This window comes from Bufo gargarizans, chromosome 1, assembly GCF_014858855.1.
Source record: "Bufo gargarizans isolate SCDJY-AF-19 chromosome 1, ASM1485885v1, whole genome shotgun sequence".
Classification (NCBI taxonomy): Eukaryota; Metazoa; Chordata; class Amphibia; order Anura; family Bufonidae; genus Bufo; species Bufo gargarizans.
Window position 1 is genome coordinate 753,463,931 of NC_058080.1, and position 24,965 is coordinate 753,488,895.

Sequence of the window (24,965 nt, forward strand, 5' to 3'; positions counted from 1 at the left end):
ATGTTTCAGCTCCTTCCAAAGATGCTCAATAGGATTGAGGTCAGGGCTCATAGAAGGCCACTTTAGAATAGTCCAATTTTTTCCTCTTAGCCATTCTTGGGTGTTTTTAGCGGTGTGTTTTGGGTCATTGTCCTGTTGCAAGACCCATGACCTGCGACTGAGACCAAGCTTTCTGACACTGGCTAGTACATTTCTCTCTAGAATTCCTTGATAGTCTTGAGATTTCATTGTACCCTGCACAGATTCAAGACACCCTGTGCCAGACGCAGCAAAGCAGCCCCAGAACATAACAGAGCCTCCTCCATGTTTCACAGTAGGGACAGTGTTCTTTTCTTGATATGCTTCATTTTTTCGTCTGTGAACATACAGCTGATGTGCCTTGGCAAAAACTTCGATTTTTGTCTCATCTGTCCACAGGACATTCTCCCAGAAGCTTTGTGGCTTGTCAACATGTAGTTTGGCATATTCCAGTCTTGCTTTTTTATGATTCGTTTTCAACAATGGTGTCCTCCTTGGTCGTCTCCCATGTAGTCCACTTTGGCTCAAACAACGACGGATGGTGCGATCTGACACTGATGTTCCTTGAGCATGAAGTTCACCTTGAATCTCTTTAGAAGTCTTTCTAGGCTCTTTTGTTACCATTCGGATTATCCGTCTCTTAGATTTGTCATCAATTTTCCTCCTGCGGCCACGTCCAGGGAGGTTGGCTACAGTCCCATGGATCTTAAACTTATGAATAATATGTGCAACTGTACTCACAGGAACATCTAGTTGCTTGGAGATGGTCTTATAGCCTTTACCTTTAACATGCTTGTCTATAATTTTCTTTCTGATCTCTTGAGACAGCTCTTTCCTTTGCTTCCTCTGGTCCATGTCGAGTGTGGTACACACCATATCACCAAACAACACAGTGATTACCTGGAGCCATATATATAGGCCCAATGGCTGATTACAAGGTTGTAGACACCTGTGATGCTAATTAGTGGACACACCTTGAATTAACATGTCCCTTTGGTCACATTATGTTCTGTGTTTTCTAGGGGTACCATCATTTTTGTCCATGCCTGTTTCATGAGTTTATTTTTTTACATAATTCTGTTGAAGCATGGTTGAAAAACAATGTCTGACTTTCATTGGTTAACATTTATAGAATTTTAATTTATTATTACTTTTGTCAGATTAAAGTTATTTCTGTGACCATTGTGACTTTTTCTTTCATTGACCAAAGGGTACCAACAATTTTGTCCACGTCTGTATACGCAGCTCTGTACTGTATGCTTTATATATATATACAGCTCTGTACTTTATGCTTTATATATACATAGCTCTGTTCTGTATGCTCTGTCTCAGGCAGAGCTACACACAGACTAGAGATCCTCCATCCGGAGAACCCAGGAGTTCTCTCATGAAGGCAGGACAAACATAGGAACAGAAGCAGTGGGCACTGCAGGACAGAAATGGAACAGACTAGATCAGAAGCAGTTTAGCACTGCCAAGCTATCAGACGCAGTTAGAGCACTGCTAGGCTAAACATGGAACAGAACAGGTACAGAAGATCAGGCAAGGCATGGACATCAACAACACCAACACTATACCAGGCGACACCACACAGAAGGGCAGATGGCAAAACCCACTGGATCAGCAGCAAGAGGCTACACCCAGCAGGACAAAACACAGACTAACCACAAACCCCACAGCTCACAGACAGATATAGCTGTGATAAAAAAAAAGCACCTGATAAGCCACACCCAGAAACAGATCAGGGAATGTTAACCCCACCAGAACCAGGAGTACCAGAAGTACAGAACACAGATTCAATAGTGTCAGTTCACACCAGAACCAGAATGCTGCAGTCAGCACGCACCAACTGACTGCCAGCATACACAAGATAACTGTAGCCAGTACGAGGTTACAGGCAGCCGGCCTACATAGCAACACAGAGTAACAGAACCGCACTGTGATAGAAACAGACATGCATCCAAACTCATACCTGTCACAACCAGACAGCTGAGAAGCTCTGACAGAGGCCTTTCAGAACCTCCCCCTTGAGTTTCTTTGTTGTGGTATTCAGTTACTCATCTCGTTAGCCTCTCTCAGCTGTCATGTGTTGGACTAATTGCTTCCCTTTAAATTCCTCCCCAGAATGCTTTTCTGGGCGGCCTATACTTCTTCCTGGAGTGTGTGTGCATGCTCATCTGGTTCTCCTCTCTTCTACAAAGTTAAGTGTGGAATATTTATCTGTTATTTTCTGTTTGCTGGATCCCAGGTGACCCTGACTCCCTCCGTATCTTGTGTAGGGAGCTGGTGGTCGTGTCCCCTCACTATTGTAGGGTGCTCAGGGGTTATATAGTCAAGGTACGTGGATATGCAAACCTCCACCATTAGGATCTTTGCATAGGCTGAGCAGCCAGGGAAAGTGCCAGGTCTTCTGCAGGGGTCCCCCTTTTGTTCCTTAGCTTTTGGATCCAGCGACTCATTTATGCATGTAGTTTTGCCTTGTTTCCTGTACACCGTCCGTGACATTATAAGCCGCCATAACCGTCTCAAGCATGGATCCGGTTTCACTTTTGGCTGAACGCCTTCAGGGTCTTTCATTGGAGGTAGCTGATCTCCGCAGGACTTTTTCTCAGCTTCAAGTGACCGGTTCAGCTGGCGTTCATGGAGTTTGTTCTGAGCCTAAGATCTCGCTCCCGGATACGTTTTCCGGGGGTAGTGAGAATTTTGTGCGTTTTAGAGAGACTTGCAAACTCCATTTTCGCCTTCTTCCCCATTCCTCTGGTGATGAGGAACGGAGGGTGGGGATCATTATATCGCTGCTCAGGGGTAACGCTCAGTCCTGGGCCTTTTCGCTGCCGGAGGGGGCACGGCCCCTCCGTTCAGTGGATGAATTCTTTTTAGCCCTGGGTCAGATATATGATGATCCGGACAGTATTGCTCTGGCTGAGTCTAGACTACGTCTATTATGCCAGGGTAAACAATCCGCAGAAATATACTGCTCAGAATTTCGGAGATGGGCAGTTGATACTGGTTGGAATGATGCTGCACTCCGAAGTCAATTTTGCCATGGTCTTTTAGAGGGATTGAAAGATGCATTTGCCTTTCATGAAAGGCCTATTTCTTTGGACTCTGCTATGTCTCAGGCCGTTCGTATTGACAGGCGTCTTAGAGAGAGAGGAGAGATCTCTCCTTCCTGTCATACTCGGTCCCAGGACTGTGCAGCGGTCCCATTCTGTGCGCAGGGGTCTCAGTCGCTGTCAGCCCCTTCTGAGCAGGAGCCCATGCAGCTGGGGTTGATTGCTTCTGACAATAGAAGATTCAGCCCGCATGGGAGGGTTTGTTTTTGTTGTGGAGGTATTAATCATTTGGCAAATATTTTTCCCTCTAGGAGATTCAGGCAGTTCTCTGGGAATAATAAAGAAACAAAGAGGAAAAAATCTTTTAAAAATGTTCCGTCTGTTACTATTGGCAGGGTCGAGGCGGAAATTGAAGGTTTTCCGTTTGCTTGCAGTTCCCGTTTTGTCCTGCCGGCTAGGGTGGCGCTAGAGAGCAAGAACATTTTTTGTGAGATTTTTGTGGATAGTGGAGCAGCGGTCAATCTCATTGATAATCAATTTGCGATAACTCATGGTTTCCAGGTGTGCACTTTGGGAAAGGATATTCCTGTTTTTGCTATCGATTCCGCTCCACTTTCTCAGAAATCATTAAAGGGCATAGTTCACAATATCCGTTTAATTGTGAGTGATGCTCATGTTGAGGATGTGTCATGTTTCGTCCTTAGCGGTTTGCCTACCCCTCTGGTGTTGGGGCTGCCCTGGCTCACTAAGCATAACCCCACCATTGATTGGCAAGCGAGGCAAATAAATGGTTGGAGTGACTTTTGCAGAGAGAATTGCCTCATGACATCTGTTTCTGAGGTTGCTACTAAGACTGTACCATCTTTTCTCTCTGAATTTTCGGATGTCTTCTCTGAGAGTGGAGTTCAGGATTTGCCCCCGCACAGGGAGTACGATTGCCCTATTAATCTCATCCCAGACGCCAAGCTGCCTAAATCTCGTTTATACAATCTTTCCCAACCTGAGAGGATCGCTATGCGTGCTTATATCTCTGAGAGTCTGAGAAAAGGACACATATGACCCTCGAAGTCACCTGTTGCCGCTGGTTTTTTCTTTGTTAAGAAAAAAGATGGTTCTTTAAGACCTTGTCTGAATTTCAGGGAGCTGAACAGTATCACTATTCGTGACCCTTATTCGCTTCCTCTGATCCCGGACCTGTTTAACCAGGTTGTTGGGGCTAAAGTCTTTTCCAAATTAGATCTAAGAGGGGCATACAACCTCGTCAGGGTCAGAGAAGGGGACGAATGGAAGACGGCCTTCAATACCCCTGAGGGCCATTTTGAAAATTTGGTTATGCCTTTTGGTTTGATGAATGCCCCAGCCGTTTTTCAGCATTTCGTGAACAGCATTTTTTATCATTTGATGGGAAAATTTGTATTGGTGTATTTGGATGACATTTTGATTTTTTCTCCCGATTTCAAAACTCATAAGGAACATTTACGTCAGGTCTTGCTCATCCTGCGGGAGAATAAATTATATGCGAAACTGGAAAAATGTGTGTTTGCGGTTCCTGAAATTCAATTTCTGGGGTTTCTTCTCTCCGCTTCTGGTTTTCGCATGGACCCCGAGAAGGTCCGCGCTGTGCTTGAGTGGGAGCTTCCTGAGAATCAGAAGGCGCTGATGCGTTTTTTGGGCTTTGCCAATTATTACAGGAAGTTTATTTTGAATTATTCCTCTATTGTTAAACCACTCACTGATATGACCAGAAAGGGGGTAGATTTTTCTTCTTGGTCAGTAGAGGCGCGTAAGGCTTTTTCTGATATCAAGGAGAGTTTTGCTTCCGCTCCCATCTTGGTGCAACCTGATGTTTCTTTACCCTTCATAGTTGAGGTTGATGCTTCTGAGGTGGGTGTGGGGGCGGTCTTGTCTCAGGGTTCCTCTCCTGCCAATTGCCGACCGTGTGCCTTTTTCTCAAGAAAACTCTCCTCCGCAGAGAGAAATTACGATGTGGGAGATAGGGAATTGTTGGCCATCAAGTTGGCTTTTGAGGAATGGCGCCATTGGCTAGAGGGAGCCCTTACACCCTATTACCGTATTTACTGACCATAAAAATCTGGCTTACTTGGAGTCAGCCAAGCGTCTGAACCCGAGACAGGCCAGATGGTCTTTGTTCTTTTCTAGGTTTAATTTTGTTGTCACGTTTCGCCCTGGAGTTAAGAATGTGAAGGCAGATGCCCTGTCACGTTGTTTTCCGGGAGGCGGGAATTTTGAAGACCCGGGTCCCATTTTGGCTGAAGGTGTGGTGGTCTCGGCTCTTTTTCCTGAATTGGAGGCAGAGGTGCAGGCAGCCCAGTCAGAGGCTCCTGATCTTTGTCCTCCTGGGAGGTTGTTTGTGCCTCTCGCTTTAAGACACAAGATTTTTAAAGAACACCACGATACGGTCCTTGCTGGGCACCCGGGGGTAAGAGCCACACTGGATCTCATCGCTCGGAGATTCTGGTGGCCTGCGCTTCGTAAGTCGGTTGAGGGTTTTGTGGCAGCCTGCGAGACTTGCGCTCGTGCCAAAGTCCCTCATTCACGGCCATCAGGTCCTCTCCTCCCTTACCCATTCCTTCCCGTCCTTGGACACATCTGTCCATGGACTTCATAACGGACCTGCCTCGTTCCTCGGGGAAGACTGTGATTCTGGTGGTGGTGGACCGTTTTAGCAAAATGGTGCATTTCATCCCTTTTCCTGGTTTGCCCAATGCTAAGACGCTGGCGCAGGCATTTATTGATCACATTGTCAAATTGCACGGTATTCCTTCAGACATAGTCTCTGATAGGGGCACGCAGTTTGTTTCCAGATTCTGGAAGGCTTTCTGTTCTCGCTTGGGGGTTCGGTTGTCATTCTCTTCTGCTTTCCACCCGCAGTCGAATGGCCAGACAGAGCGCGTCAATCAGAATCTGGAGACATATCTGCGCTGTTTTGTGGCGGAGAATCAAGAGGATTGGTGTTCTTTTTTGTCCCTTGCTGAGTTTGCTTTAAATAACCGTCGTCAGGAGTCCTCTGATAAGTCACCTATTTTTTGGTGCATATGGGTTTCATCCGCAGTTTGGGACTTTCTCGGGAGAGGGGTCTTCTGGTTTACCTGATGAGGACAGATTCTCCTCGTCTTTGTCATCTATTTGGCAAAAGATTCAAGATAATCTAAAGAGCATGAGTGAGAGATATAAGCGTGTGGCAGATAAGAGACATGTGCTTGGTCCGGACCTGAATGTTGGTGATCTGGTGTGGTTGTCTACCAAGAATATCAAATTGAAGGTTCCCTCCTGGAAGTTGGGTCCTAGGTTTATTGGGCCTTACAAAATCCTGTCTGTCATCAATCCTGTTGCATACCGTCTTGATCTTCCTCAGACTTGGAAGATCCATAATGTTTTTCATAAGTCCTTATTGAAACCTTATGTTCAACCCATTGTACCCTCGCCTTTGCCTCCTCCTCCGATTATGGTTGATGGGAATCTTGAATTTCAGGTCTCTAGGATTGTGGATTCTCGTCTTGTCCGCGGTTCTCTTCAGTACCTTGTTCATTGGGAGGGGTATGGTCCTGAGGAGAGGATGTGGGTCCCAGTGACGGACATTAAGGCCTCTCGTCTCATCAGGGCTTTCCATAGGTCCCATCCTGAGAAGGTGGGTTCTGAGTGTCCGGAGTCCACTCATAGAGGGAGGGGTACTGTCACAACCAGACAGCTGAGAAGCTCTGACAGAGGCCTTTCAGAACCTCCCCCTTGAGTTTCTTTGTTGTGGTATTCAGTTACTCATCTCGTTAGCCTCTCTCAGCTGTCATGTGTTGGACTAATTGCTTCCCTTTAAATTCCTCCCCAGAATGCTTTTCTGGGCGGCCTATACTTCTTCCTGGAGTGTGTGTGCATGCTCATCTGGTTCTCCTCTCTTCTACAAAGTTAAGTGTGGAATATTTATCTGTTATTTTCTGTTTGCTGGATCCCAGGTGACCCTGACTCCCCCGTATCTTGTGTAGGGAGCTGGTGGTCGTGTCCCCTCACTATTGTAGGGTGCTCAGGGGTTATATAGTCAAGGTACGTGGATATGCAAACCTCCACCATTCGGATCTTTGCATAGGCTGAGCAGCCAGGGAAAGCGCCAGGTCTTCTGCAGGGGTCCCCCTTTTGTTCCTTAGCTTTTGGATCCAGCGACTCATTTATGCATGTAGTTTTGCCTTGTTTCCTGTACACCGTCCGTGACAATACCCTGTTCACACAGGAACCTCGAGATATGGACATGAAAGCCACAAACACAGGCCACAGTTCACACACCAACCGCAGCCAGCACGCAGTCCCAAGCAACCAGCCTACACAGGTGAAAGCCTGCAGCCAGTACGCGAGAGAGCCTGCAGCCAGCCTGCACGGCAACAGTGACAAGAACTGCACAGAGATGCAGACACGTATCCAGTATATGGGCTACAACTGTCGCATTCCTTGTGTCAAGCCACTCATGTCCTAGAGATAATGTCAGAAGCGTCTTACCTGGGTTGAGGAGAGAACGGACTGGACTGTTGCTCAGTGGTCCAAATTCCTGGTTTCATATGAAAGTAAATTTAGCATTTCATTTGAAAATCAAGCTTCCAGAGTCTGGGGGAAGATTTGCTTGAGGTCCAGTATGAAGTTTCTGCAGTCAGTGATGGTTTGGGGGGGGGGGGGGCATGCCATCTGCTGGTGTTGGTCCACTGAGTTATATCAAGTCCTAAGTCAGCACAACCATCTACCAGGCTTCTCTCTGCTGACAAGATTTATGGAGATGCTGATTTCATTTTCCAGCAGGACATGGCACCTGTCCAAACTGCCAAAAGTACCAATATCTGGTTTAATAACCATGGTATTACTTTTGTTGATTGGCCAGCAAACTCGCCTGACCTTAACCCAATAGTGAATCTATGAGAGACACCAGAGCCAACAATGCAGAGCCACCTCCTCCTCCACTTCCACCTCTGAATTCTCATCTTGCAGCACCAGTCAGGCATCAGTCAGTAGCTGGAAGCAGTGTAGAACTGCAGTGGGGAAGCGGCAACAGGCTGTGCTAAAACTAATTTGCTTAGGTGACAATCAGCACAGAGCTGTAGCAGGGTATTAAGGGACCAGACTGAGCTGTGGCTCTCGCCACTCAACCTACAACCAGGCATGGTTGTGTCTGATAATGGCTGTAACTTGGTGGTGGCTTTGGAGCTCGGCAAGCTTACACACATACCATGCCTAGCGCACGTGTTCAACTTAGTGGTTCAGTGGTTTCTCAAAACCTACCACAATTTGCCTGAGCTACTGGTGAAGGCGCGCCGGTCTGGCAACGCTGCAGCAGCACTTGCAATTGCCAGCTCGCCGACTGTAGTGTGACGTGAGCACGTGCTGGAACTCCACATTCCACATGTTGGCTAGACTTTGTGAGCAGTAGTGGAATACCAGCTGCAACATGGTCATCACCTTTCCAGTCAGCTTCTGCTCTGGAAGGCATGGATGTCTGACCTCTGAAGTTTTACATAACTTTGAGGAATCAACACATATGCTGAGCGGCGATGCCGCTATTATCAGCGTAACCATCCCACTTCTGTGACCACTGAAACGCTCGCCTCTACTCATTATGAAGGCTGACGCTTTGCATGTGGAAGAGGTGGAAATGGGGGAAGACAGTACACAGGGTGATAGCCAGACCACCCTCAGTTCGTCTTCTCAGCGCAAATTGGATGATGATGATGAGGAGCAGGAGACTGTTGCCTCCGCTACAGAGTGTAGTGCCCATAGCAGGTTTATTCCATCTGTTCAGCATGGATGGGCCAAAGAGGATGAAGAGATTGAGAGTCATCCTCCTGATGAGGACAGCAATGTTATATGCATTTTGGCCAACACCCATTACTGGTTGTTCACCCTTCTTGACCCCCGCTACAAAGAGAACTTCTCATTTCTCATTCCTGTGGTGGAGAGGACATGGTGCAATACCAGAAGGTCCTTGTGGAAAAATTTCCAGCTGACAACGCTGGCGGCAGAGTACGTAGTTCCGTGGGCAACCGAGGAGGGGAACACACAGCAGTTCCAATAGGCAGGGCATCACTCTCCAGGGCCTGGCACAATTTCATGACACCCCGCCATCACCCTCACCCTGATGTGCGGCCTAGTGTCACAAGGAGGGAAAAGTTTTGGAAGATGGTGAAGGAGGACGTAGCAGATCGTGTCAGCGTCCTCAGTGATCCCTCTGTGCCTTACAACTATTGGGTGTCCAAGCTGGACACAAGGCACGAACTGGCACTCTACACCTTGGAGGTGCTGGCCTGCCCTGCCGCCAGCGTTTTGTCAGAGCGGGTATTTAGTGCTGCTGGGGGCATAATAAGTGATAAGCCCATCTGCCTGAAAATGCTGTCAGGTTGACTCTTATCAAAATGAATAAGGCCTGGATTGCCCCTGACTTCTGTACTCCACCAGAGGAAAACTGATGAACATTAAGGCACTGCATGCACCCCTTCCACCAAAAAAAAGGATATATGGTTCACCCGAGCAGCCCAAAGTGTTCTACCCGAGCACCAAAACACCCGAGCACTTTGGTGCTCGATCAACACTATTAATTGCACATGTGCCCTGTCTGCCTAGTTATGTTGGATTATTTGCTGTCTGACTTTCTGTATAAAGTGCACTAGTGCGGGAGGAAAAGAAAGAATGAGAAATGGCCAGGGCTATTGAATATCAAATCCTAAATTAGCCTCCCGTACAATTACCTTCCTAAAACTCACATAAACCGAAAGCCAGCTTCCAAAAATGTTCCAACAGCCTTTATTATTCCATATGTATAAAATCCAAGAATAGCACCAAGTCTACGCATTTCAGGTCAAACAGAAACTCTTAATCATGACATGGATATGTTCCAGATCGCAGGTGTTTTTATCCGAATATTTACCAATCATAAAGTAGTGGTGCGGAACAAGCACACCTGCACACTGGTAAAACATGCAAATTAAAAAGACAACCAAAAGTACAAAGAAAAAACTGCATCAATTAAAAAAATAAAATTAATATTGCAAGATTAAGTTGCGTCTTTTGTTCAATCCTGCTGGTACTCATGTGCCTAGCTGAAAAATCCAAAATGTCTCCCGATTGTGCGTGAAAATATGTGGTATTACCTTGATGAACAACCACAAAGTGTAGACTCACCGCAGATAAATTATTTGCCTTATAGTACGGTATATCAGACAAATGCTTTCTGATGCAGATTTTTAGTTCATTAGTAGTACAACCTATATATTGTAAACTGCAGGCTGAGCAGGTGATGCAATAGACGTCAAGGCTAGTGTTACAATTAATATACTGTTTTATCTCGAAAAAGCGTTCATTAGCCGTCGACTGCACCACCCGCCCAGTCTGCATATACTGACAACACGTACAAATGCGGTGCCCACACTTGAAACTCCCCTGGCACTGTAGCCATATAGGTTGGATTTTTAGAAAATAGACTTAGACTGAGCTTCAGTCCCAATGTGGGAGCACGACGCGCTGCACATTTGACACCTTCCCCCGTGACTTCTGACCAGTTTTCATCTAGCTGCAACAAAGCAAAATATTTTCTTAGAATTTTGCAAATTTGTGGATATTCTTGACTATACCTGGTCACAAACAGCGGGATGTGTGTGTCAATCTTAGTATTAGTTGCTCGCATTTTAGGAGATATAATATCTAACCTAGATTTAGACTGGGCTATGTGTTTCACACGATTCAGTAACCATGTGGGATACTTACGGGAGGATAATCTACTTGTAATGACCACAACTCTTCCTCTTCTCCTTCACGCTCATCTACAGCCTGATCCAGCACTCTTCGCAGGGCACGCTCTGATGGTGCCTTCGGTGCGACTGACTAGGTTTGTCACCTCCTCAAAAGGACACATGAGCCTACAGGCATTGCGCATGAGCGTCCAGTAACGTGGCAAAAAAATTCCCAGCTCCGCAGAGGCTGTCCTAGCACCCCGGTCATACAAATACTCGTTGACGACTTTTTCTTGTTGGAGCAGGCGGTTGAACATTAGGAGTGTTGAATTCCAACGTGTCGGGCTGTCGCAAATCAAGCGCCTCACTGGCATGTTGTTTTGGCGCTGAATGTCTGAAAAGTGCGCCATGGCCGTGTAGGACCGCCTGAAATGGCCACACACCTTCCTGGCCTGCTTGAGGACGTCCTGTAAGCCAGGGTACTTAGACACAAAGCGTTGTACGATGAGATTCAACACATGTGCCATGCACGGCACATGTGACAACTTGCCCAAATTCAATGCCGCCAACAAATTGCTTCCATTGTCAGACACCACTTTGCCGATCTCCAGTTGGTGCGGGGTCAGCCACTGATCCACCTGTGCATTCAGGGCGGACAGGAGTGCTGGTCCGGTGTGCCTCTTTGCTTTCAGGCAAGTCAACCCCAAGACAGCGTGACACTGTCGTATCCGGGATGTGGAATAGCCCTTGGAGAGCTGGGGGGATTCAGTTGATGTGCAGCCAGACGCCGCAGCAGAAGAGAACTCAGCCGAGAAGGTTATCGAAGAGGATGGAGTAGAGGAGGTGGCAGTAGGCCTGCCTGCAAGTCGTGGCGGTGTCACCAACTCCGCTGCAGAGCCACGCATTCCATGCTTGGCAGCCGTCAGCAGGTTGACCCAATGCGCAGTGTACGAGATATATCTGCCCTGACCGTGCTTTGCAGACCAGGTATCAGTGGTCAGATGGACCCTTGCCCCAACACTGTATGCCAGAGATGCCATGACTTCCTTTTCAATAACTGAGTAGAGGTTTGGGATTGCCTTTTTTGAAAAAAAAATTCATCCGGGTACCTTCCCAATAGCGACAAATTTTTTGAAGGCCTCAGACTCCACCAGCTGGTATGGTAAAAGCTGGCGGGCTAAGAGTTCCGTCAAGCCAGCTGTCAGACGCCGGGCAAGGGGGTGACTCTGTGACATTGGCTTCTTATATAGGCAGATGAGATGGAACTGCTGAAGGTGAGAGGCAGAGTGGCGGGTCGTTGAGAGGGGGCAAGGAGGACAGCAGTGGTTGACGTGGCTGAAGATGCTGGACCAGGAGGAGGATGGTGGCTTTGAGTTTGTGTGCTGCTTGTACTCATGTGTTGATCCCATTGGCGTTTGTGATGTGAGATCATGTGCCTTCGCAAAGCAGTTGTACCGAGGTGGGTGTTGGACTTCCCACAACTCAGTTTCTTTTGGCACAGGTTGCAAATGGCATTGCTGTTATCAGAGGCAGACACACCAAAAAAATGCCACACTGCTGAGCTTTGCAATGACGGCATTCTGGTGGTGGCAACAGCATGCGTTGATTGGCGTGCTGTCTGGCTGACCCCGGGTGCCGATACATGCTGTCTGACTGTGCCACTAGCTCCTTGCGATGACCTCCCCCTGCTTCCAACTCGTCTCCTCCTTCTCTCTGTCTCCCCTTCTGAACTTTCCCCCTCTTCTTCTTCTCTTCGAGCAGGCACCCACGTGGAATCCATGGACACATCGTCATCATCATTCACTTGTATCTGACACCTCAGCAAAGGAAGCAGCAGCGGGTACAACATTATCATCATCATCATCACACTGTACGTCCATGTGTGTAATGCTGCCTGACTGAGACATATCCCTGTTATCTACATCCTCTGGCAATAATGGTTGCGCATTACTAATTTCATCCAACTGATGTGTAAATAACTCCTCTGAGGGATCAAGTGAAGCGGCTGTGGTGGTAGTGGTGGTGGCGGGAGAGTGGTAACTTGAGAGCAGGTGACCAAAGCTGAGCTGGAGGAGGATGGTGCGTCAAGGTGCTTAGCGAAAGCTGTTAAAGATTGGGTGTCCTGTGTAAGCCAGTCAACTATGTTCTCAGAATTTTTCGGGTTCAGGGAACGTGGCCTCTGAACACTGGGCATTATTCCAGGGCCAGTGGAAATCACAGCACCACGACCACGACGGCCCCTGCGGGGTGGCCTGCCTCTGCCTGTCATTTTTTTTTGATAAGTGGTACTATGCGTGCAAGGTACTGTGCCACCCTATATAAGTGGTGGGCAGTGGGCACAGTACAGTCTGTGTGGGCCTGACACACACTGGCTTGCAACTGCGATTATATCACAGTGAAAAAATAATTTGACTTTTTTTTATCTGCAAGGTATTGTAAATGACACCCTGTAACGGTATGAGTGGTGGCCTGGCCAGTGGGCACAGTACAGTCTGTGGGCCAGACACTCACTGGCTTGCAACTGCGATTATATCACAGATAAATAATAAATAGAATTTTTTTTTTATCTGCAAGGTATTGTCTGTGACACCCTGTATGAATGGTGTGCACACAGTACAGTCTGTGGGCCAGACAGTCACTCACTCGCTTGCAACTGAAATTATATCACAGATAAATAATACATTGAATTTTTTTTTATCTGCAAGGTATTGGGATTTGTGAGTGACACCCTGTAACGGTATGAGTGGTGGCCTAGCCAGTGGGCACAGTACAGTCTGTGTGGGCCTGACACTCACTGGCTTGCAACTGCGATTATATCACAGATAAATAATAAATAGACTTTTTTTTATCTGCAAATTTTTTTTATCTGCAAGGTATTGTCTGTGACACCCTGTATGAATGGTGTGCACACAGCACTGTCTGTGAGCCTGCAGCCTCTCACACACTGCAGCCTTTGCTTTGTGTCTACTCCTCCCTTTTGGTGACATAATTTCCTGTTTACCTGGTTCCGATGTGTTTTTTCTTCTGCAGCAGACTCAGCTGGGGAGAGCATTTGTTTTGACCTCTAATGTCCTCTATATGTCTTTGCTCAAGGTAAACTCAATAAATTACCAAAGCATCTCCATTTTATCCTCCTCACTGGATCTTCACATGCAACTGGTACCACAACCTAAGGGATATTAGCGAGTTCAGCTATCTGCCATTGCTTGTACGAAGATTACCACTCACAACCAGTCAGAGACTTCTCTAACGTACATCTGTGGCAAAATATTCAGAAATAAAATTGCCTTCACACGGCTTAGATGCATAGAAAAAGTTTACTAAACTTTGATAACATACATTATATATATATACATATATATATATATACACACACACACACACACACACACAAAAGATAACATAGAGGGTAAAGTAAGAACGAGGCCGAATCAGCTTTCTAGTCCCTCAAGCAAGTCTTCTCTGAGTATATTCTTCATCATCATCCAGATATGAACAAGCCACTTATTCAGGAGGTGGACCCATCCTCTGTGGGAAATGGAGCCATTCTTACTCCAAAGAGTTCCTGTGGAAAGATGCACTCTTGTGTTTTTTTTCTCTAAGGCCCCATTGGAATAGGGAGTTGATTGCAATCAAGATGGCTTTGGAAATTTGGAAAAATAACACCTTATGTAGGGCAATCTATTATGTCTCCCTGTAAGTATTCTGACAGGTAGCCTATTTAACCCTCAGGTAGCTCTAATTGTTTTTCTGTACTTCACAAACCTGGAGGCCATCATTAGTCCTCTCACTACCATAGCAACCATAATCACACCATGATTGTGTTGCCCAAGGGAATAGAGGATTGAGTGTGAGAGCGAGCCGCCTCTCATGCAGTTGTTAATATTGACTGTGGCATCTAAATGAGAAATAGCCAGGAATGGAGCTTGCTACAATCCTGGCTATATATTGTGCTGATGGCACAAGCACAACTGCTGTGCCCACTATCACTAAGTAGGGTATAGGAAGTTAGCCCTCACCCCTTATACAGTTATGTCAAGGTGGGAGAAGGGGCAAACATGACTATCTTGTGTGAATTTATTGATGATTTGTTGGTTAAACATTTCCTACATTCTGGACATGAACTGTTTTTCCAATGCGAGTTCCATGATGTGAAATTGGATTAGACCTTTGGGTAAAACATTTTCCACATACAGTGCATGAAATTGGCTTCGCTTTTGTGTAAATTCTGAATGAATGCTGCCAAAAACTAACTGATTTATGGGTAATACATTCCCCACATTATTGGCATGAAAAATAGCTTTTTCCCTTCTGTGAGTTTTTTGTGGTCAAACAAGGTTTGATCTATCACCATAAAATTTCCCACATTTTCGGTATCAAAATGGCTTCTCTCCTGTGTGAGTTCATTGATGTTCGACAATTTATGATTCAAGACTTAAATATTTCCCACATTCTGGACATAAAATGGTGTCTTTACTTTGTGAAATTTCAGATGTTCAACAAGATTTGCTTTTCTTAAGAAACATTACCCACATTCTTAACATGAAATTGGCTTTTCTCTATTGTGAGTTTGTTGATGTCTATCAAGTTGTTGTTTCCAAGTAAAACATTTCCCACATTCTGGACATGAAAATGGCTTATCTCCTGTGTGAGTTCTTCGATGTACAACAAGTGTTGCTTTCTGTGCAAAACACTTTCCACATTCTGAACATGAAAATGGCTTCACCCCTGTGTGAATTCTCTGATGTTCAACAAGATGTGATTTTCTTATGAAGCATTTCTCACATTCTGGACATGAAAATGGCTTATCGCCCGTGTGAGTTCTTCGATGTACAACAAGTGTTGCTTTCTGTGCAAAGCATTTTCCACATTCTGAACATGAAAATGGCTTCACCCCTGTGTGAATTCTTCGATGTACAACAAGTGTTCTTTTGTGTGTAAAACATTTCCCACATTCTTCACATGAAAACGGCGTCTCACCTGTGTGAATTCTCCGATGTTCAACAAGATGTGATTTTCTTATGAAGCGTTTCCCACATTCTTGGCATGAAAATGGCTTCTCTCCCGTGTGAATTCTTTGATGTCCAACAAGTGTTGTTGTGTGTGTGAAACATTTCCCACATTCTGAACATGAAAATGGCTTCTCTCCTGTGTGAGTTCTTTGATGTTCAACAAGTTGTGATTTCCAAGTAAAACATTTCCCACATTCTAAGCATGAAATTGTCTTCTTCCTTGTGTTCATTCTTTGATCTTTAATACCCCTTCTGTGACTTTGATTCTGCTTTACAGTTTGTGATGAACCAGAAGATGGAAGATGTTTACATGGATCAAACAAGCAATTTTGGCTGTGAAGAGCTTTTGATATATCCAAGATAGTGGCATGCTCTTCATATGTGTTTTGTGCAAGACCATGTCCATTTGCTTTAAAAGCTGAAGAGATCAGATGTCCCTCTAAGCTTCCGATACAGTAATCTGCCAAAAATAAAACGGTATTATTTTTAAACACTTTAACCTTAAAAATGCAATAGATTATTATTATTATTGTGCCAATTATTCCATGGTGCTTTACATATAAAAAGAGAAGTACACATACATAAAACAATACAAATACAATAAGCACGAACAAGATAAGTTACAAACTAGTACAAGGAGAGAGGACCTTGGATGTTTATATTAAGAATTTCATACAAATTGCAATGTTCTGTATGTAGCAAAATGCTGGCTGAACCTGCCTACCCTTTAATGTGTAGAAGGAACTAGCAGTTAGATTTTAACATGTTCAAATATTTGTTCTAGGGGAGATAAGCTGCCTCTAGAGATGTCTCCCCATTCATAAAACATACACTTTGGCCAAGCCAAGTGGGCATATGTATGGGAAATTTGGGATGGATACTAGTAGCTGTGAGCAAAATATTTTTGGGAATTATATAATCAGCTTAGAGTTAATGGGTCATCAGGAAATTACATTTTTATGTTTAACTTTTTTTTTGAATTTTGATGAGTTTTTTTTAAATAATCTTTCCATGTTGCTATTTATATTAAATATATACATATATTTATACATATAATCATACAGTTTTCAAACTGGCCACTATGAGTAAAATATGTTAATACTTTCTTTTGAGAGCAGCTACATGGGCCACAGACACAATGGACAGGACTCTTTGACTTGGGAGAGTTTTCTAGGCATGGTTTGTGAAGGTCAGGAGGTAGCTGATAAACAGTCACCTGTTGTGAGTGGAGGATCCGGAGTTGATTAAACAGAGGTTTTACTTGTCATTATAATTCTGTAGTAATAAAAAAATACTGAAAACGTACATGTACAGAACAGAACATCATGAATGGACCAAAAATGTAAAAGAAACGGTTTTCTAGGTATGAGTGAACTTCTTGAAAATAGTTTTGGTCCAATTTGTTGAATTTAAATTAAAATTTTCCAAATCGATTTTACATGAATCTGCTTCTATTGGGCTGAAAATTGGTATATGAGAATCTATGATTTTTTTATATTTATTTTTTTATCTCTTTTTTAAAAACTTTTACCCTTCCCACCCTCACACATTGTCACGTGTTTTGCGTTTTCATATTCAAAACTTTCCAAAAACTTGTCTTTAGACACAAGGCAATATGGGAAAGAACTGTGGATTTTTGGAAGATGTTCAAAAATTATGTATTAACGAGTGCCTGCCCCTGTGTACACACAAGTATGTTAATGTAATGAGAAACAGTGGCTTGTTCTGCACAAGCTTCCAAAAATGATGTGCTAGTGGGGGCAGAATGTCTGTATTTATACATGCACAAGTGCTAGCCGTCAGAAGAAAGAGTAGCAGTTCTAAACAAACTTGGAAAAATTGGTAGCAGCAGCAGTACAGTGTGGATGTGGAAAGGGTAGCATAATAGTTGCATGTAGCCACAAAAGTAGAGGTAGCAGCACAGTACGAAAAAGACAATGCAGTAGATGTGTGTGTAGGTGTGTACCAGTAACGCTAATGGCAGTAGTGGTAATGGAAGTGGCAGTAGGGGGATTAGTAGTTTCGATGGCAGCAGCCATACTTTACTGAGCATAATGGTAGGCAGGCAGACAACAGCAGTGGCATGATGGAAACAGATTCAGCAGCCATACTGTATGACGCATAATAGCTAGGCAGGCAGACAGCAAAAGTGGCATGATGGAAACAGATTCAGCAGCCATATGATATGACACAAGGTGGTAGGCAGGCAGTGGAAATGGCATGATGTTAGCAGCAGAAGCCATAAGCCAGAACAAAATGATAGCCAGGCAGACAGCGGCAGTGGCATAATGGAAGCACCCTTAGCAAGGGCAGATCTATTAATTGGTCTAAGCTGGAGATGTGAAAATCCTCATAGATCCATGCCTCATTCAATCTGACAAAAGTGATGTTTTGTACACTGGCATTGGACAACTTTGTTTGGGTGTCTTGATGCGCTGAAACTCCTGCTAGACAAAACTAGATTCTGGGCATCACAGTACAGAGAGAGCAAACTAGGCCAGTTCCAACCACTGTTCCACTCTGCCTGCCCAGAATTCCATGGGGTCAGGGATGCTGGAGAAAGACCTGAGTTGGGGTATTCAAACGGTATGTCTCCTTTTTATGATTTGCACCAGCCTGGTGTGGCACATTAAAAAAACTGCTCAATCATGTTGATAATTCTGAACCACTTGCTGCAGGGTCTGCTGCTTATGGTAGTTGAGATGGTGGGAGGTGGATGCCTCTGTGGGGGGGGGGGGGGTAAAAGGGACATCTTGGTCAGATACATGTAGGCATCTGCTCAATAAAAACAAGCTGCATACACACTGTATCCTAGTAATAAAGCAATTTGACCTCCCTTTAGGCAACAGGAAAACATTACCCCATTTTGCTTTGATCACAAAGGTCTAAAAGCATAGCTATCACTGCATTAACCTTCAGATTGCTTGATGGGAAGGATACGCGCCTGTCATTACATAAAGAAGCAAGCGTACAGCTTGCTATTCTCGCCAACGAGCCCAAGAACCCAGTTCTTCCTGGCTCTGCCCCCCAGTGAGATGTTTAGTCATCATGGCTACAGTTGTCATCATTTCAACCTTGTTCCCCTTGTAAGAGAGTGTCTGGAGTGGTAGTGGATGGAAGATACGTGCCACCGGGGGTCGTGGCCCTGGTGGAGTAAGAGCCGTGTCTTTTGTGTTTTGTCAGCAGTGAGTGCTGTCACACAGCGGTCTGGGCCGGCTCTTACTGGGAACAGGCAAAGAGCAGGGTGGGTGTCTGTTCCCCATGGACCACCACGGGGGGGACGGGTTTCGGTTGTTGGTGTCAGTCTACACTGATCCTGGCAGGTTGGTTATCTCTGGCCTTAGTTGGGTAGGGAAGGAGTTAATCCTTCACTCTGCTCGATGGGTGTGGTCTGCCTGCTACACCCAGGGCTGTGAATATAGGTTTAATGCTCACTGACTGTGGGGCTTATGAAGTGTGGTCTCCTGTCTCACTGAAGGAAGCTATACGGGAGGCTGATCGCACGGTCGGGCTGAGCTCTGTAGTCCGCTCGTCTAACAAAGACTGCCCAATTGCTGCAGGCTCAGCCAAGGACCAAAAGAAGGGATCCTGTGGCCGGAGCCAATACCTTGTCCAGGCCGACACGTGGCCTGTCTAACTTGCACGAACTTGGACAAACCCGCCCCACAACAAGGTGTAGTACTGATCACGGATGTGAGAGACTGTGTGAACAGGCACCAAGATGCCTGCAACGCTTGGGGCTCCGTTGTGGGAGGTGGGGTTTATGAACATTGCTGTTGTGTGAATTGCAGTTTTGATGTGATGCACTGGAGTGAATAAAAGAGCACGGTTTGGACACAAAGCCTGTCTCCTGAGCCTCTATACTGCCACCGCTACCATCTGCCTACCAGAGCAAACCCCCACACCCTGCACGACTTTCTACATTTGGGTCCCCAACAGTCACAGCCAACAAAATGCAGAAGCTATTCTTCTGCTGCTTTGTGGAGAAAATCTTTAACCAATTGAGCCATGAAAGACTTGTACTGTCACTGCCAATAACAGCTGCTCCAGGTGTCCACAATGGTGTGCACCTTGCCACACAGCAAGAATTACAAAAAGCAACCCAAGTTCTCCGCCATGTGACAGTACAAGGCAAGGATTGCCTTTTTGGAGAAATAATTTTGGCTAGGTATCTTTCAGAGAGGCTGAGCACATGCCACAAGCTCCCTAAAGACAGAAAAAATCCATTAAGTTGTATGGCAGCGACAACAACACCAGTAACTTGGCCATGGATTGCTGGGAGTGTAGAGTTTTCTTGTAGCCACACATTCCATTATCGGGAGAGGGAGGACACTCTTGTTGCACTAGCTGGCGGCTACTTCATGTGCTGTCAGAGCCATAGTGCCTATTTTCTACAGATCTAGCAGTAAAGCTTTTTTCAACCGGAACGATGAATAAAAACTGTCAGATGAGACTCACACAGAGCTAGCAGCAGCCAATCTTTGCTTTGGTCCGGCAAGTTTTTATCTGGCACCCACAGTATCAGTGGCATGACCAATTTCTGAATTGACCATAATAGAAGCAGATCTTCACCCTGCATCTTTTGGAAGGTTCTGGCTATACGTTGCCTCTGCTCTTAATTTCTGCCACCACCCTCCTCCTCAGGACACTGATCCAACCCCCAGGTCCTGTCCAACACACAATTATCATCATTCTCACCCTTCACATCTCTTTTATTAGACTGTGATTGTGGCCTTCTTTCCTCCCTTCCCCATCCCCTGCTCTGTATTTCCCCCAAGAGCCACTGTCGCTACCATTGCCCCTACCACCACCACTGTTGCTACAAGTGACACTACTATCACCACAGCAATGCGTGGGATCCCCCACCTCTGCTGGAACCATCTCCTCATGGCAGTCCAAATGCTGCCTGTTCTCAGACACTATCTTGAGTATCTTCCATAGCACATGGGGTTTTGTTGCATCTTAGAAAAAATGAAGGCACTCCACTAGGAGTGGCCAGGGCAGACAGAGAGCATGCAACTGAATGGCTTCTAAGGGGTTGCAAGGAGGAGGAGAAGGAAAAATGTGGTGACGCCTGGCACCAAAGAACGGTGTCAAACTGAGATGTGACATCCACATCATGTGGCTGTGACTGAGACATACAGCCCACAATCTCATCCTCTTTGTCCTCAATAATAATATGACGCTTATCAGAAGCAAGGGAGAACGGTAGCCTACTACTACTGGCCAGATGGCTGGTGCTGCTACTACCCACATTCTGACTCTCTGATGACAAGGCCTGGGTCTTTCTTTTTCCACAATTCTATTTTCAAAACATTTATTATGAGGCCTATAAATGAAAAGTCATAGGTATGGTGCACAGATTATTAGAATGTGCTAGCAAAATAATTAAATATTACTTTATAAAAAATATATTTCCAAATACCTTTCATTATTTACTATGGCTCTTTTTGTCGGGGGAGCAATCATCAGGAGAAACAAAATTGTCTCTGTCCTACCAGTACACATAGAACCTGTCCTAATCACACAGGAGGACAAGTTACTTCACAACACTAAGGGAAACAGCTCCCTCATCCACCTTCTCTTCTCTACTTGTCAGGGATTATGATCCTGAATACAGCTGATAAGAACTTTAGCTGAATCTCTGGGAATTTAGTTCAGAGGAGACATGAAGTACAGAGAGGATGGACAGGACAGGCTGTGATGATATGGAGCTGTGGTAATGAAGACTGCATACAAGTGCTGCTGCTCATTACCCCATCTCTCTGTACTTCATGTCTCCTCATCATTTCCATTCCCACAGAGCTCAGTGTTCTGAAGTAACTTGTCCTCCTGTGTGATTAGGACAGGTTCTGTGTGTATTAATAGGACAGCGGCCATTTTATTTCTCCTAGTGATTGCTCCATAGAAAAAACGAGCCATTCTAACTAATGAAAGGTATTTTGGAATACAATTTATTATAAAGTAATATTTAAGTATTTTATTTTTCTTAATTCCCAGAGAACCCCTTTAATTTAAAGACAGACATGCAACTAAATGTCCATCTCCTACAAACACACTGCAGACTGTTATTGATAATTTTTAGTACATAAGGCCGAAAAAAGACATTTGTCCATCCAGTTCGGCCTGTCATCCTGCAAGTTGATCCAGAGAAAGGCAAAAAAAACAACCCTGTGAAGTAGAAGCAAATTTTCCCCACTTTAGGGGAATAAAAAAATTCCAATCAGGCAATCAGATAACTCCCTGGATCAAAAACCCCTCTCTAGTAGCTATAGCCTGTAATATTATCACGCTCTAGTAATGCAAGTTTTGCAGTAAATGTCTTTGAACTACAAGGTCTGTTGCAGTAATGCGTTCACTAACACAGATATAATAATGCCATCTTTGAGGTACAATGTCTTTGAACCACATGTTTAATAACATGGGTATAACAATTGAGTTAATGCCATGTAATGCTTTTGCTATAATAGGTTTAATAACACAGGTTTAATGCTGTGAAATGGTTTTTAGAAGAAAAAAAGGGCACTTGCTCAGTGTTTGCAGGCAGAATGCTATTAGGGTGCTGGCAATAAGTCTACAGACGGTAGAAATTTGAGGATTTTTTTTAAACAAGCTGTCTGTTCATTTACAGAATTTTTTATTTATTTCTCTCACGGTTGGTTTTGTAATGTGGAAATAAATGCCAGCCAAAAGCTGTATTAAACACACAACTGGGTAACCAGCACCAGTTATAACCCCCTATTATTTTCCTATAATGTCCCTATCTCACTACATTAGTGGCTGTGTCTGTAATAGCTTTTTGTCAGACACTGCCACATAACACCCTTCCAGGTCACAAGCTGAAGAGAAAATGTTGATTCCTCTATCTCAGCATAAGTAGCTGCCTGCCCCCTGCTCCCTAATTGGCTTATCCAGGCTATCTGCCAGCCTCCGAGCCAAATAGGACAACCCACCCCCACTTCCTCCCAGTGTCATATCATCCTCGATCTTCTTCCTCCCCCATGGTTTTTCCCGCTAACACTCAAAGTACTCATTTGGTACCAGACTCATTTGGCAGAATATTTTTTGTGACATCCATAACAAATCCAATTGGTACAGAATCTATTTGCTCATCTCTAAATAGGTCATTTTCCGATAACACTTTCCTTTTAAGTCATGAATATATTAGGCTCTACTGAATGGATGCACATTACAATAAAACAAACTTATTATATAGCACTGAGGCAGATAATAGCCGCCAATTTAAAGGCACAGTAATAAACCATAGAAAAAACTGTTAAGCACATTTTTTAAAAGGTTGTGGTGGGATCTATCCTCACCACACAAGTCTAATAAGACCAAATAGTTCCAAAATTAAGCAAATGCTTTTCCCTCATCAGTACTGACTAAGATAAATAAATCGGCCTTCTTCACATAGGCATATTTTACTTTAACAGCGTGTTTTCACCTGTAAAAGTCTCATATTATTATACATATTTAATATTTTTGGCTGCTCTGCTTATTTGTTTCTACTCACCTCGGTGGTTATCTGTAGGAATGTCTTGCTTACACTGGTCATCACCCCTCACATATGTCTCTGTAGAACTTTCTTCCTTACACTGGGCATCACCCCTCACATATGTCTCTGTAGAAATTTCTTCCTTACACTGGGCATCACCGCTCACATATGTTTCTGTAAGAATTTCTTCCATACACTGGGCATCACCCCTCACATATGTCTCTGTAGAAATTTCTTCCTTACACTGAGCATCACCCCTCACATATGTCTCTGTAGAAATTTCTTCCTTACACTGGGCATCACCCCTCACATATGTCTCTGTAGAAATTTCTTCCTTACACTGGGCATCACCCCTCAAATATGTCTCTGTAGAAATTTCTTCCATACACTGGTCATCACCCCTCAAATATGTCTCTGTAGAAATTTCTTCCTTACACTGGGCATCACCGCTCACATATGTATATGTAGAATTAATATTATTCAGATCTTTATCCACATTCAAAAGCTGCAAAACAAACAATATTATTATCACAATCAATCATACAAATAAGTTAATAAATGTTCAAAAAGAGAAGAGAGGATGATTAATGACAAACAAAAATAACATGATAGCACTATTTATCTTATGGCTGTAGATCTCCTACAGCAGAACATGATATTAGATGATGGCTCAATGACAAGAACCTTATTTACATATGTTTTTGGAATGGCTAGACGTGGATTAAATGATTCAGTGGAGAAAGTTGGCCTTCAGTGTTGTTTGTCTCAGAAAAAAAGAAGGAAAAGATAGAAATAAATCCAGTTGGTTTCTTATTCTTGCTGCCAGTATCCGTAACCAGAACATTTAAAGAGGTTCCAGGCATCTTTAATCCCATCATCTCACCATATTTCATTACACACGTACAATAATATGGGATAAAACAAGACTGAACACTAGGACTTCACAGCCTTCTACAGACCATAGAAGAATATCTCCATCTACCTGATGATCCTGTGGAGGATGAGGACTGGGACATCTCTCTGGTGTTCTTCTCTTACTGGATCGTCCTGTAGGAGACACATACAGTGACTGAATTCATTCTTTACATACAGATAACTAAAATACATTTTTATTTAGTCCTGTCTATTACCTGGTGATGTGAGGGTCTGGTGGTCCTCCATCATGACTTCCTTGTACAGATCCTTGTTTCCTTCTACATACTCCCACTCCTCCATGGAGAAATAGACAGTAACATCCTGACACCTTATAGGAACCTGACAACACAATGATACAGTCATCACCCAGACCCCTCCAGTGCTGTTACTGTATAATGTCCCAGCATTCCCAGCAGTGTCACCTCTCCAGTCAGCAGCTCAATCATCTTGTGGGTGAGTTCTAGGATCTTCTGGTCATTGATCTCCTCATGTATCAGGGCGTAAGGTGGAGGACCTGTGATAAGGCTCAGGGTTCTTCCCCATCCTTCAGATACAGGGGCCTGACAGCGTTCACTAAAGATCTTCTTCACCACTGTGTAATCCTGGATATAGGGAGACACAGTAATAAATATCACTACTGACATTTCCAGAGTCCATCTCCTCTACAGCCATGTCCGTCTGTTATTACAAACCGGATTCCAAAACAGTTGGGACACTAAACAAATTGTGAATAAAAACTGAATGCAATGAT

The 24,965-nt window shown here is 44.5% G+C and overlaps 1 protein-coding gene across 1 annotated transcript; it reads right to left on the bottom strand.

Moving 5' to 3' along the window:
- Positions 1–1,403: 1,403 nt before the first annotated feature.
- Positions 1,404–24,484, bottom strand: LOC122930694. Its single transcript, XM_044284257.1, has 5 exons — positions 24,430–24,484; positions 24,282–24,346; positions 23,318–23,804; positions 15,995–16,261; positions 1,404–1,444 (listed from the first exon to the last, which is right to left on the bottom strand). Exons 1-5 carry the CDS (start codon positions 24,461–24,463, stop codon positions 1,404–1,406), a joined length of 894 nt encoding a protein of 297 aa, XP_044140192.1. The 5' UTR covers positions 24,464–24,484.
- Between the last annotated feature and the right edge of the window lie 481 nt (positions 24,485–24,965).

Bases quoted from the DNA above. Each gene is read 5' to 3' on its own strand.
- LOC122930694 (XM_044284257.1), bottom strand. From the start codon at position 24,463: ATGATGGAGGACCACCAGACCCTCACATCACCAG. The intron at 24,347-24,429 runs GTAATAGACAGG...TGTCTCCTACAG, and splicing joins CCAGACCCTCACATCACCAG to GACGATCCAGTAAGAGAAGA. The intron at 1,445-15,994 runs GTGGGAAATGTT...TCTGTCCTGCAG, and splicing joins GACAATTTCATGCTTAGAAT to TGCCCACTGCTTCTGTTCCT.